The sequence below is a fragment of the Vidua chalybeata genome, chromosome 6 (genome assembly GCF_026979565.1).
Source record: "Vidua chalybeata isolate OUT-0048 chromosome 6, bVidCha1 merged haplotype, whole genome shotgun sequence".
NCBI lineage: Eukaryota > Metazoa > Chordata > Aves > Passeriformes > Viduidae > Vidua > Vidua chalybeata.
In genome coordinates, this window is record NC_071535.1 from 31,554,291 (window position 1) to 31,568,090 (window position 13,800).

Consider the following 13,800-nt stretch of genomic DNA (forward strand, 5'->3'; position numbering starts at 1 on the left):
GTAAACAAAAGCAGATTAGCATAGATATAATACAACTCCTGTTTACTCCCCAGATGTTGAACATTATATAAACTGAAATGAAATAAAAAACATTGTTACACATATAAAACCAGCACAATCACATGTATACATAACTTGCTATTACTGTTCTTATTCCTGAATTCATTTTTTAAAGGACAGCTACTTTATTTTAAAGTGCTGAAGCCTTAAAATCCCCCAGTCGTAAATGAAGAATAATGGGATTAAGAAATAAATTTGGCTTAAAAAATGAGTGTTCCAGCCAAGCATTGAGCAATGTCTTTAAGAGAGGTTTGAAAGAATCCAAATCTTCTTACAAAGGAGAAAAATTAACACATTATTTATTTATTTATTTATAACAATAAATGTAAAAATATGGAGACATGCAAAAGTAAAGTAAATATAAAAGACAATTGTCCTTTTAAAATAGTGAATATTTTCTTTTTTGATGGTTTTTCAATGCAGAGGCATTATTCTAAGCAAAGTATGTACCTGTATATACAAATTATAAACAAAAAATTATTCCGTATAAAAATATTTTAACTACATGGCAAAACAGGTTTATTTTTGTTTTTCATGTCTAAGCTAAAATTCAACAATTTTGGCTACATAGAGTTCTACAGACTGTTAAACTGAAACTTTACTTACATCCATAACTACGTTATTGAATAGATAAACTCCATTATTGAATAGATAATAATTTAAAGATTTTTTTGTATGAATCCACTGTAATGGATTTGACTTGATTTTTCTTGCTTCAGATTTGAAATTATTTTTAATCACTGTCTGAAAGATTAATTGGATAGAAGCTGAAGTGATGTTAATTGAAATTTAGCTGCATCTTAACTGCATAAGTAGCATAAATATTGTTCAGTGTTGTAATACGTATCAGTGTAGAATTCAATGCTTTATCCTATTCCAAAACAGAGATTAAATACCAACTTTATTTTATCTCCTTAGGAGCTGAAAGAAAAGCAGGAATCTAGTCTCAAACGTGACATTGATGGAATGGGAGTCCCAGAAATAAAGTATGGAGATTCAATCTGTTTTGTCCAACATGTGGCCACTGCCTTATGGTTGACTTACAAAGCACAGGATGCTAAATCAGCACGTTTAGGTCCCCTGAAAAGAAAGGTACTGTTTGGGGGTTTTTTAATTACTTGTGAAATCAGCTTGTGAGTTTAATTGCTTTGTGGTCTTATATTGAAGATGTGAATATTTCACTCTGAAAATTAAAACAGTGATGGATATTAAAGTAACCATGTAATTGAAGAAAAACTGTCATTAGGAAATATATTTAACTACTTTTTTTCTCAGAAGAAATTATTAGTTTTTACTCAATATTTTTATTTGTTACACCAGTAAAAGACAGAAATTTCTGTTTTGGATAGTTATTTAAAATCTAAATTTAGCTGTTGCAACTGGTGTAAACTAATAAGTCATCTAACATTCACTGGTGTTTCAGAATTTTTTAATTAATTATATTATTTGAAATAGCAATTAAAATTTTCATTTAAGAAATGGCCTAGAAAATAATCAAGTTTCTTAAGGGATATTAGAGAAGTATTTCCTCCCAAAATGTTAGAGGTAATTGTGATATGACATCAAGAAGGTCTTTCTCTCAGTCTTTTGATTTTAGGGTACAATTACATTCTTAATTAGTGGCATATGACCTGTTATATCTTCAAATTTTATGTTCAGATATCATCCAATGTTAAGGGGTTTAGTACTAGCTTCACATAACTTTGTCATTACCAAAGGATTCCTTTATTCTCTATTTGTAGATTTTTACAACTTGAGCCCATCATTATATTATGAAAAATAAAAAATAAAAAAGTTCATTATTGAAAAGAAGTTGGTATTCTTCTTTAGTTACTTGCACACAGGTACATTCATAAGAGAATACCCATACACAAGCACTGCAGTACAGAACAGTGAGGTGCTCCTCACACTCCCCAAGCACAATCCCATCTATTCATAAGCAGCACACATGGTCATCATCAATGGGCAGTGAGTGCCCAACCCCTTCACTTTCTCAGCAATCTGGCTGTCCAGAGAAATTATTTAAATGCCAGTCATTCAGTATTTTCTTGATAAAAAATTAAACCACACAATGATGGCCTCTCCCTTTCCCATAGGTGGCTATGTCATTCCGTTTCCTCAGAGGGTCCAATTTTACTTGTAAAGGCAATGTGTAGATTCTTCCTCTGTATTCAGTGAAGAATTTTACAATAGCTTCCTGTGGCATTCGGTATTTTGTTTCTCCAGTTTTCTGTTCAGCAGCAAGGGACTAAAAGAACCTTCATAATTGCCTGTCACTTTTATTCTCCTTTGAAACTGTTTCCTTCATGTTCAAAGACTTCAAATCTTTTGTTGTTCTCTCACCTGGGGAATTCTGTCTTGTTAAGTGCCTCTAAACAGAAGAAAATCCAAACCTTATAGCTTCATGCACTTGCTATTCCTGTGGAGGCAAGAAACAGCTTTTCATACCCTGCAATATATGATACTAGGCTAAAATCTTGTAAGCAATTTGAGATATACATCACTTTAAATTTCATATAAAATGAATTTTATATAAATTTCATATACATGTATATAAATTTATTTTTCATAAAAATTGAAGTAATTGCTTGGTATTCATTCTCTGCCATCGTGTCAGGTGATTTTCACTTTCACTCAGTGTATTCCTTCTGCAGCTGGCCCGCACTTTTTATAACATGACTCATTAGCCCTAGGAAGATTGAGAAGAACCCTGTTTTTGCAAGAGGAAAAGGATGCTTTTCTGACATAACCTAGCTATTATCACTGTCAGCTTCTGTAAAGCCATAGAGAGGAGAAAACAACTATGAGATTAGTTCTATTATAAAATACTAAAAATTCCTGTAAAGTAAAATTTTCTGTTGTTTGGCTTCTGTTATTGGTTAGTTTCATGTATCTAATATTATACTAAAAAAATATGTAAGAAATTCTGGTATAATTTTTGAGGCTTTTTTTTTTGCATAATTTGTGCGAGAATTTTTATTTTTTGTCTCTCTCTCTGAGATTGTGGTAACCAAGGATTCAAGATTTTGCCAGGTAATTGTGATTACATCAGTATTGTGGTCAACATCCCTCCACCACCCAGTGAGACAGGGATGTCTATCTTTTCAGTTTGCTTTGTGCAAGCAGTGAACTCCTGCAGAGCTCCAAAATGCTAAAGCTCAGGCAACAGAATAACACATGCCACATGATTTGGACCCACACTCTGGAGGCCATTGCTCGCAGTGTTGGTCAGTGCCTGAGGAATTGATGTAGCCAGTGCTGGATGCTTCTCCCTGTGATGTACTTCCTGGAATCCTAAATAGCACTTTCCTGCCATTGTGATGTTTCTGGATAATTTAGTTGAGGTTTGAGTTTGTTGGTTGTCTGGTTAGTTTTTGGGTTTTTTGGTTTTTTTTTCTTTGGTCAGAGAAATAGGAAAGACTAGGTCCTTCCAAAAGACTTCTCCCTCATTCACACTGCATACTTAGGGAGAAGAGTGCATATCTGTTTTACAATAATGAAAATGCAATTATTTTGCAAAGCATGACAGCTTTAATACCCTATCTGTCAAATGTTTTCATTCCTGCAGTTTCAAAATCTGGAGCTACATACAATGGCCTGAGGAAACATTCTTTAATTGTCAAATGTTTTTCTTACTAGTTTTGTGATGGGAAGAGTAGAACTTACTTTTCAGTTTTGAGACCTCAAGACCTTCTCCATGGAAACAGCAATATTTAAGCTAGCAGAGTCACCCACAGGGTGATTCTATATAAAGAAGTATCTGAAAAAAGAGGAAAGATGGCCCAATTTTAAACTAGTCTCCTTTAAGAAAATATTATTAATATAATAATTCAAAAATATCTTTCTAATCTCCATCCATATTTCCATTGATTCTGCTGTCCAGATAAACTCAGCATGTTTGAAGGAACAGAGTACATATGTAGTGTAGATTCTGCCAAGCATACAAAAAAAAACACTTTCCAGTGCTTTGATATACCTATATGCTAGTATGTACAAAAGCTGTTGGTAAATAACTTTCCCATTTGTGGCAGCAACCACCTGTATAACATTACTTGTTTCTTTGTTAGCTATTCATGCCCCCAGAATTACTCCGCTAACTGGGAAGGTGGGTTGCAAATTTTTATTAACTCAAAGCTAAAAAGAAACATTTTTTGGTGGAGAATTCAGTAGATTGTCACTTGAGCAAAGAAGCAGGATAACTCACATTTGCTTCAAATAAAATTGATATAGGATTTTAATGACTCAGAATGACCAAGACTTGTTTTTGTGAAACCTGAAAGTAACACTAGCTTTCTGTGACTTTGTGTGTTTTCTCAAAGTGAAAGATTAAAATCCCCACAAAAGGATTTCTGTTATTGCTTGAAGTTCATCTGATGTTCATATCTGGTTTGGATAAGAATACAACACATTGTGTAGAAATAGTTAAATGAATCAGAAGTTGCTCATAAACACTATTGCTCCTTTACCAGCATTGTAATATTTGTTTGTCACTCCAGCTTGATTTTTCTTGTCAGTAGTGTTAAAGCATAGATGCTTTCATAAATGATGTTTAAGAAAGTGAAGTTCCTCTTTCCCTGAGAGCTAGAATATAGAAAAAATGACATTTTTTGTTACAACTTGAAAATGTTTTTAAGAGTATCTTTTTAAATGAATTGTGGAAGAATAAACACACATTACATTGTCTTCTCTGAAAAACTTGTAGTTCTTTAATGGGTATCTAGATAAAGTGATTAACAAATCTGTATATATGCAAATTACTTTTTTCAGTGCAGTATTGAAATAAATTTAAAAAGCATTTAAAAGCAAAAAGTGTTTTAAAGTAATTATTGTGATAATTATTGACTCCCAATAGGTTATATTACACCAAGAAGGTCATATGGATGATGGTCTCACATTACAAAGATGCCAGCGTGAGGAATCCCAGGCTGCTCGAATCATTCGCAATACTTCAAGCTTATTCAGCCACTTTATAAGGTAGTTTTTAACCTGTTTCTAAAGTATTCTGAAATTATAAGAATTTCTCTAAGAGAATCCTTATGTCCTACTTTCAGGTATTTGAATTTAGAAGCTATTAGAAATATATTTTTACTCATTGAAATTTGAAATTTTGATTAGTAATACCATTACATAGATAGAACAGTTTATGTGAGATTATTTACATGAAATCTAAGAAGCAAGCTGGGTCATAATTCAAGTTGAAGAAAGCATGCTGATCTTAGTCTAACTCTGTTAATGAGTATTCAGTGATACGTAGAACTTTGTGTAATTGAATCTATAAGGAGTTTTTAATTAATTATTAGCCCACCATATGAGCTGTGTTTAAAACATTATTACTTCAGTATCTCAAGAACCTGCACTACTCCTTTGTATTTCTTGGGCTGAGGATATAAAGCAGATCCACCTTTGCCAGCAATCAGTGCCTGCTAGATGATGCTATTTATAGTAGACTGTGGAAAACTGGATTATCACACAAGACTGAGAAAATACTTGAACAGAAAAAGACATTATTTTACTGACAACAGAGAGTCCTTAAAATGCTTTATATTTTCAAATCCCACCCTTCTTTATTTACTATATGGAATAGATACAGAAGATCTAATTCGTGGTTAGGATTACCTACTACATTTGTGCTTTTTCCAGAAGGCTGTGGGTTTATAACTTCAATAACTGCTACTGTTATTGCACATCACACCTATAACCTTAATGGGATTTAAAGTATCTAAACAAAATCAATTACTGTAGTAAAGGAACTTTAATCTCTTTTTCTTCTTTTTGCTGAATTACATTGCTGCTTCTTATATTTTTTTCATCAAAAAACAAAAAAAAACAAAACAAAAAAAACCCCAAACAAACAACAAAAAAACCAAAAAAAACAAAAACCCAACCATTCTCTCTGTTTATATCAGAAAGGGAAATATGATTCCACTTCAGGAAGCTTTGAGTGCTGGACACCCAAATAATAGATGTTTGAATGATGTTCAGTTCAGATCATCCGTTGCTTATATTCACATGTTATACATGTAACAAGACTTGATTTAGGTACCAAAAGAGAATAGGCTGCCACATAATACTGTAAATTACAGTGGGAAAATGATTAATGCTGCCAGTCTTGTTGTTTTCCATAGTGGAAACAACAGAGCACTGTCACCCAGCGCCCTGCCTGTTGAGGAGATGGCTCAGACTCTGCAGGACCTGATCACTTACTTCCAGCTTCCCGAAGAAGACCTGCAACACGAAGACAAGCAAAACAAACTTCGCTCACTCAAAAACAGACAAAATCTATTCAAAGAAGAGGTATAGACAACGGGATTTTTGCATTATTTTAAGCATAATGTCTCACAAACTTTGAGAGAAATCTAGATGTATACATATTATCATCTAGATATAGGCATATGATCTATAATGTAATGTAATGTTCCTAGTATGTATATGTAAACTTGTCACAAGCCACACACTCTGTCATAAAATTTGATCTTAATACTTCCGAGCATATCTAAAAGAATCTTATTTTACAAAAATTTCTTCTTCTCTCTGTGAAGTTATACAGCCTGGATACTCCAAATGAATGATAAAACCTGGGTCAATAATGGATGTTATTTCTGATGTCTCTTCTGTCCTGTGAATCTGCCTGTAACTTTTTATCTCTAGAAACTCTGAGAATGCCAGTTTTAGAGAAAGTTATATATGACATAATTGTTGAATTGCTACTCTCTGAAAATGGAATAACTGCATTTTTGTAGAAATACTAAACATATTTTATGATGTATTTAGACACATTTGAATTGCTTCCAGGTTTTCAATATCATCTGAGTATGCAATCAAATACATATTCAAATCTTTTAAGCACAATTGGTTTGCTGCTTGGGATTTTCTTAATTTAAGATAATGCAACCTTCCAATTTATACTGGAAAAAGTCTTTAAAAAGGCAATGACCAGTGCTTTTTCATGTACAGTTCCCTTTCCTCTCTGTCATATGTGTTTAGGGAATGCTGGCACTAGTTCTAAATTGCATTGATCGCTTAAACGACTACAACAGCACAGCTCATTTTGCAGGAATTGCAAGAGAAGAACATGGTGGTACATCATGGAAAGAAATTTTGAATCTTCTTTACAAATTGTTAGGTAAGTTCTTCAAAAACCTACTAATGTAAAAAAAAAAAAAAAACAAACCAGAATAAGTATGCTTGGTATCCTACTTGCTGCTTCACCACCAAAGAATACTTTGAGTATTAGTATTGAGTATTCAGTTTATTATGTAAATTACAGACTTTCTTCCATATAGTTACTGCCATTTAATACAGATAAAAGAGTTTATTGAGCAATGATAGATCAGAAAACCAGATCTTGGCAGGAAAAAGTTCTGTGAAGCATGTCAAAACCTTTTTTTTTAAATTTAAATGTACCTGTGATATGCAAACAGAGGTGAATTATTATTTTAAAAATTAGAAAAACTGGAAAACAGTCTTTTTATATGAAACTGAAGAAAAGTCTAAAAGCAGTAGTCAGGTCTGCTCAATCCATTTTTGTCACTTGGGGCTAAGATTTAAATGTTAATAAGAATAATTACATAAAAAAGAAATATTTTTTTCAACATCAATGCCAGATTTTCTAGAGCACTGCTATTCAAGAGCAAACTGCTTCTGTGTTGTAGAATGACCAAAATTATAGAGCAGAACAAGTATGTAGATGTGTATTTAAATTTCTTATTTGATACCTAGTTTATGTTATTCCTCATTTAAGAAAATCTTGTCTTCTGATGGAGATTAAATACATTCTATTTCCATCACAAAGGAAGGTAGTCCTGATCCATAGTGAAACAAGGAAGTTGAGAGTCAGGACAAGAAAAAAAGAAAGCAGGAGAAGTGCTTTGAAGCAGGAGGTTATTACATAGAACAGACATGCAGGTGCTTCTGATGAAATCTCATTGCCTTAGAAACTAAAAAGTGACCACTTTTACTACAGTCATGAATTTAAAGAAAAATAGGATGAAAAGAAACTCTCTCTAGTACTCTTCTTTCAGATTTTACCTTCATTTTTATCCACAGGTACATTTTGAACACAGCTGTTCTGATGTAATATTTTTTGTGCTTCATAATAAAAATCATTGACAATTTAATACAAAAGATGTATTTTTTGTTACTCTTTTTCCCCTATGATCTATGACTTCTAGAAGAAAGAAAATGAATAGGAAAGACTTGAATGTTGATGAACTTTTAAAGTGCAGTCTGCACTACTGAAAGACTAAAAGCTGTATATTCTACAACATTGTAATCAGAAAGTAGAACTAAACACCAATATGCCTAATCTGCACTTGACCTCAAACTTCTGCATATGATCTTCCCACACTTGCTAGGAAGAAACAGAAAAAAGAAATGTTTCAGCCCCATGATCATGACCGTGCAAGGGTGCTGGATAACCTCTATTTATATGGAGCAACAAAATAAAACATAAACAAAACATATTTTTTTTTGCTGAGATTCTTGCTTATCCAGGAGACCCCCTTCAATTTCAAAAATGATGTGTTCCTTAGAAATTATGTCAGTTCTAATAATTCTTCATTGCAGTAACATATATGGACTTGTCTGTTCATTGTTTTATCAAGTTACTCTAAAAATTGTGTTAAAATACATATAATAAACTTTGTTGATTTAAAATTGATATCTCCTGTTATAAAATGATACCTTGTGGTTTTTTCCAGCTGCTCTCATTCGTGGCAACAGAAACAACTGTGCTCAATTTTCCTGTAACCTTGATTGGCTAATCAGTAAATTGGACAGATTAGAATCTTCCTCAGGTAAGACTCACTTTTACAATGAAATTAACTATCAGTCAATGCCTGTTTTACATTATTTACATAGCAGTTTTCCTTGAAGACAACACATATTAGAAAACAAATACACGCTTGGGATTTGGTTGGTTTTTTATTTGTTTGGGGGGGTTTTATGGTTTTTTTGTTGTTGTTGTTTTGCTTTTTATTCTTTTTTTTTGGTTTTTTTTTTTGGTTTTTACTTGTTTTTTTTTTAATTGGCTAAAGTAATATATTTAAAGAGACATTGATATGAAATTGTTTTGCTTCAATACATTTGTTATAATAATACTACATCCAGTCACTGTTGAACGTGACCCTGATGAATTAAGGGATTGGGTCAAACAGTACTGAGTGGTGTACCATGAAATTACATGTACTTGTGGCATGCATATAAACCCCGTATAGATGTAGCCTATAGGCTTTTTTTACAGTGGAGTATTCAACAAAATATTGATATACTATACAATGCTCCCTTTACCTCTTCTATTGTAAAGAAGGAGCTAAACTTGCAAATTTCTCAAGTGGTTTTAAAGTTGTGGCTATATTCAAAAGAAAAGAAAAATTAACATTTTTATTATGCATTTATTCCTAATGGAATGTTCATATCATTACTCCTTAGAAGTTGTTTTGGTCTCTTTTTAGGCCAGAGAACATATGCCATCTTGTAAGATACTCCTTTACTGAGCTTTTAGGTTGTGTTCAGTGGTGCAGATGATTTAATGACAGCATTGTTTCTGTGGCCTTCATACAGGTATTTTGGAAGTGTTGCATTGCATCTTGATTGAAAGCCCAGAAGCTTTAAATCTAATATCCGAGGAACACATCAAATCCATTATTTCACTGTTGGATAAACATGGGCGCAATTACAAGGTATGTTTGGAAAGACTAAGGATGTAATGTTAATCTCACGATAATTTGTGGGGGAAAAAATATGAGAAATGTCTACATGGAAATATTTGATTCTAATACCTTTAAAGGAATAAAATAACCTTAAAGTACATTTGCAAAATTTCTTTGTTGAGATTAAAAGAATGTTTAATATAAAATCGCTTTTCAGCAATTTTCATATATCAAAAATTTGTATGAGAAGTAAGCAGTTAAGAAATATTGGTAACCAGTCAGAACATTTGATTTGAGAAAACGAAGTATTCTGGTAGCTGTAAGAAAGTGGGCAGAGTAGCTTGCTTTGTGATTCAGGGCTCTGGAAAAGTAGTGGACTACCGTTGCATCCACAGATATAGAGAACTATATCCTGCAAAGTCATTCCTAACATGAGTAATAATAATAGCAGCAGAAAAGAAAAAAATAAATTGAGAAATCAGAAAAATAATCCAAATATCTGAAAACACAGGTGTTCTGAAGAAAGAAAAAACCCCTGAGTTTCCAGAAGATATACTGGATGAAATTAATTTAGACACCAATATGCAATTTATTATGATAGAAGAAGGTGAACAGAGTTTCTGGCTGCAACCAGGATGACATCACAACACAGACGAAGATATAGGTTTTTGTGTGATTGTCTGATGTGAGTTTCCTTCCTCAATTAAAATATTATTTGAAAGACTGATAACCCCGAGGAAGAACAGAGAAAGTTTTTGTGAGCTGAAATTACCCTCTCTTGTAAATCACTAATACAGAGAACCTAACCAGCTACAGATAAAGTAAAGGAGAAAAGAATTTTTAAGCAGGGATAAGGAGTATGAACTGATATAAGTAGGCATAAGAAAAAAAGTTGAAATTTCAGCAGGAAGTTTAGCTTACTATTTTTATCTCTTAACAAGTTTACTGTGTTATGCCAGTCACCTAGAAAGAACCTTTTGTCTGAAACATTTCAATGTAGATTGTATAGTGAGAACTTAGAGCAGAAACAGAAAATGTTCACAGGAGAAGAATTATACTGGGTAATGGATTTGTTCATTTCCATTTGTAGTGTCTTTGGCTATACCTCAGCAAGTATTGAAGAGTGGGTGGGAAGAAACAGATTTATCTGCTATTCCACAAACAGTATATCTTGTTCTCCTGCTAGATTAGAGATTCTGTTGAGATTTAGGAAATAAGAAAAATAATGTGCAAAATAGTCCTGGAAATTATTGAGTTGAAGGCCTTTTTAAATTAAAAGCCTTCTCTCAGAAATAGAGTCAGCATATTCACAGAGATTATTTAAACAGTTTACATGTAAAGTCTGAGTTGCTGGTAATCATTAATGTTATTAAGATGCTTTACAGATGAGTACTACTCAGAGGTTATGTGGTTCTTTAAATGATTACCTCTAACCTCTGCTAGATGGTTTCTGCCCAATAGCAGAGGTGGTAGAAAGGAAAATGCTGGGACATAGAAAAGTGTTTAAGCAAATCTATTAGCTTAAGCAGCATAAGCTGTTAATGGTGGCTTTGTGTTCAGTTCACTAGTCAGACAACAGGAGTAGCTAAAATGAGTTATATATTCTGCTGTTTCTGGAGTTGTACAATAGCAATAACACAATCAATGGTGTGAAGATGTGTCTTTTGTTGGGGAGGTGGTGTGTAGCAATCTAGACCGCTTGGGCTCATTGCTCAAAGACTGTTTGTCAGAGGTCAAGTACACATTGAAGCTTCTCTGTTTGCGAAAGTGTGCAGCTTTGTTCCTCAGCATTAAGCAACATTATGTTACTGTGTTCTCTCTTCCAAAGCTCCTGCTCCAGTACTCTGGAAGAATGATATCAATCTCTTTCAATTTTCAGACTCAAGAAAAAAAATAAAAAAGGGAAAAGAAATCTGAAGTTTTAGAACAACATCTTTCTGAAATTCTGTTTTGTTTTATAGTGAGCTTTAAAACCATCTTTCATTTTATAAATAAATGGATTATTTCTCAAATTGAAAACATTGTTTCCAGAAGAGACTCAAAAGCAGTCAGTCTCATTGCCATTGAGAATTATCCACTAATTTTGCACAGGAATTTTTTTGGGCTGCAGAAAATTTATCAAGGAATTTCATTTTATATTCAAATTTTTATTGATAATTAATTAAAAAGTCTTAAAGAGTTGGCATATGGCTGTTTTAACTGTTTTGTATGATCAAAATGAGAATAAAGAATCTTAAAGGAAGGTTTCTGATGCATTCTCAAACCCTGTGCTCTAATTTTATGTTCCATGTGCTCTATATTTATGTTTGATATCCTCTATCAGTAGTACAGAATACACTTGGTACAAATATGTGAAAAGTATATAGAAAACAATAATGTATATTATATCCCCTTCTTTAGGCCTATTCTGAGTGTAAATTAAGCTGAAAACTGAATAATAGTATCTGCTCCTAGCTGCCTTTACCTTACTACTTCTGATTTTTCTTTTAAGGTTCTCGATGTGCTTTGCTCTCTCTGCGTCTGTAATGGAGTTGCAGTCCGTGCCAATCAAAATTTGATCTGTGACAATTTATTGCCCAGAAGAGACTTACTTTTGCAAACACGTTTGATTAATGATGTGACAAGGTATAGTGATATGTTATATCAGAAAAAAAATTATTACTGTTATATTAGAAAAAATGAATTTCAATTCAAAAAAATTGAATTTCTATCTTCAGTAATTAATTGAATAAAAAACTGTAACCTAAGATATGTCCCAAAGCTTTCAATACTGAGAAACACACCTTAGGAGGTGATAATGTATTATGTATTGACTTCTGAAAAAACACATTTTTTACTGACAATATGGCATTTGTATGGAACCTCGGATCAAATATAAATTGCTAATTCATAATCAGAGCTGGTCTAAAATGGAAACATGAAAGTTGCTTGTTTCTGAGTCAAAACAGGGCACAGAGTATGCAAACATACTCTGAAGTACTTGTGTGTTTAAAGAGGAATTTGATTTCCTAGCAACCTCACTCCTGGTTTTTGATTTTAGTAAATGATCTTGTAATTTCTCTTTTGACTTTCAAAGCATGGAACCTCTACTTTAGATGATAATTCTATAGCAGGTTTATTAATTTATACAAAAGGGTTCACTTCAAAAAATATTATAAGCAAAGCATGGGTACCTACACTTGTATTATACTTGTAAAGTGAATTTGACAATTATACAGCAATATAATTACTATGTCACACTTTATGTTTACACTAACTGGCTTGCATTTTCTTTCTTAGCATAAGACCAAACATATTCTTGGGTGTTGCTGAGGGCTCTGCACAATACAAGAAGTGGTACTTTGAGTTAATAATTGATCAGGTTGATCCATTCTTGACGGCAGAGCCCACCCACTTGCGAGTTGGTTGGGCCTCTACTTCAGGTTATGCCCCCTACCCTGGAGGTGGAGAAGGATGGGGAGGCAATGGTGTTGGTGATGACCTCTACTCTTTTGGGTTTGATGGCCTTCACCTGTGGTCTGGTGAGTACTTTGTGAGCTACCACTTACTCTTGCATTTAACATTTACCTACCTTTACTTTCCATTTTTTTTGTATATATAACATGCTATTTTATAGTGAGCTACATTCAGAACTCCAGGTTATAAAGAAGTTATTTAGAAGTTCAGATCAGGCTTCTTGTCTGAGATGTTAGCCAATATTGAATTATACCAATTAGGCTGTTTAGCAGATTGCCTCTGTTTCCATGATTTTGGCCACAGAATGGCATTTTCCAGATCTAGACTTAATTTAATCCAATACTGACTTCATTCAATCTGTTCAAAATAAATGGATGTATTGATCTCAGATAAATTAATTCTATACAAATTGACATTTGTATTATTATTTTACTTTGAATCTACATTTGAAAGAAAATGATAGTTATTTTTAAACCTGTTGATAGATCCATTTATCAAATTGAATTAAAATTTTGGTAACTAGTTTCATAATTTTTTTGTCAATAAAAAATAATTTCTATGCTACTGCCAGCTTCATTATTTTAGTTCTTGTGTGTGGAGTCTTTAATTATGAATTATCATATTATTTTTTCAT

General features: G+C 32.8%; 1 protein-coding gene across 1 annotated transcript in view; it reads left to right on the forward strand.

Moving 5' to 3' along the window:
* Nucleotides 1-13,800, forward strand: part of RYR3 (ryanodine receptor 3) — a 197,248-nt gene that overhangs the window by 68,855 nt on the left and 114,593 nt on the right. Inside the window, exons 11-18 of the mRNA XM_053945141.1 lie at nucleotides 979-1,152; nucleotides 4,913-5,037; nucleotides 6,168-6,354; nucleotides 7,045-7,183; nucleotides 8,760-8,855; nucleotides 9,622-9,740; nucleotides 12,202-12,335; nucleotides 12,990-13,231. Of these exons, the coding sequence (XP_053801116.1) occupies nucleotides 979-1,152; nucleotides 4,913-5,037; nucleotides 6,168-6,354; nucleotides 7,045-7,183; nucleotides 8,760-8,855; nucleotides 9,622-9,740; nucleotides 12,202-12,335; nucleotides 12,990-13,231 (1,216 nt within the window). The remainder of the gene's footprint in view (nucleotides 1-978; nucleotides 1,153-4,912; nucleotides 5,038-6,167; nucleotides 6,355-7,044; nucleotides 7,184-8,759; nucleotides 8,856-9,621; nucleotides 9,741-12,201; nucleotides 12,336-12,989; nucleotides 13,232-13,800) is intronic.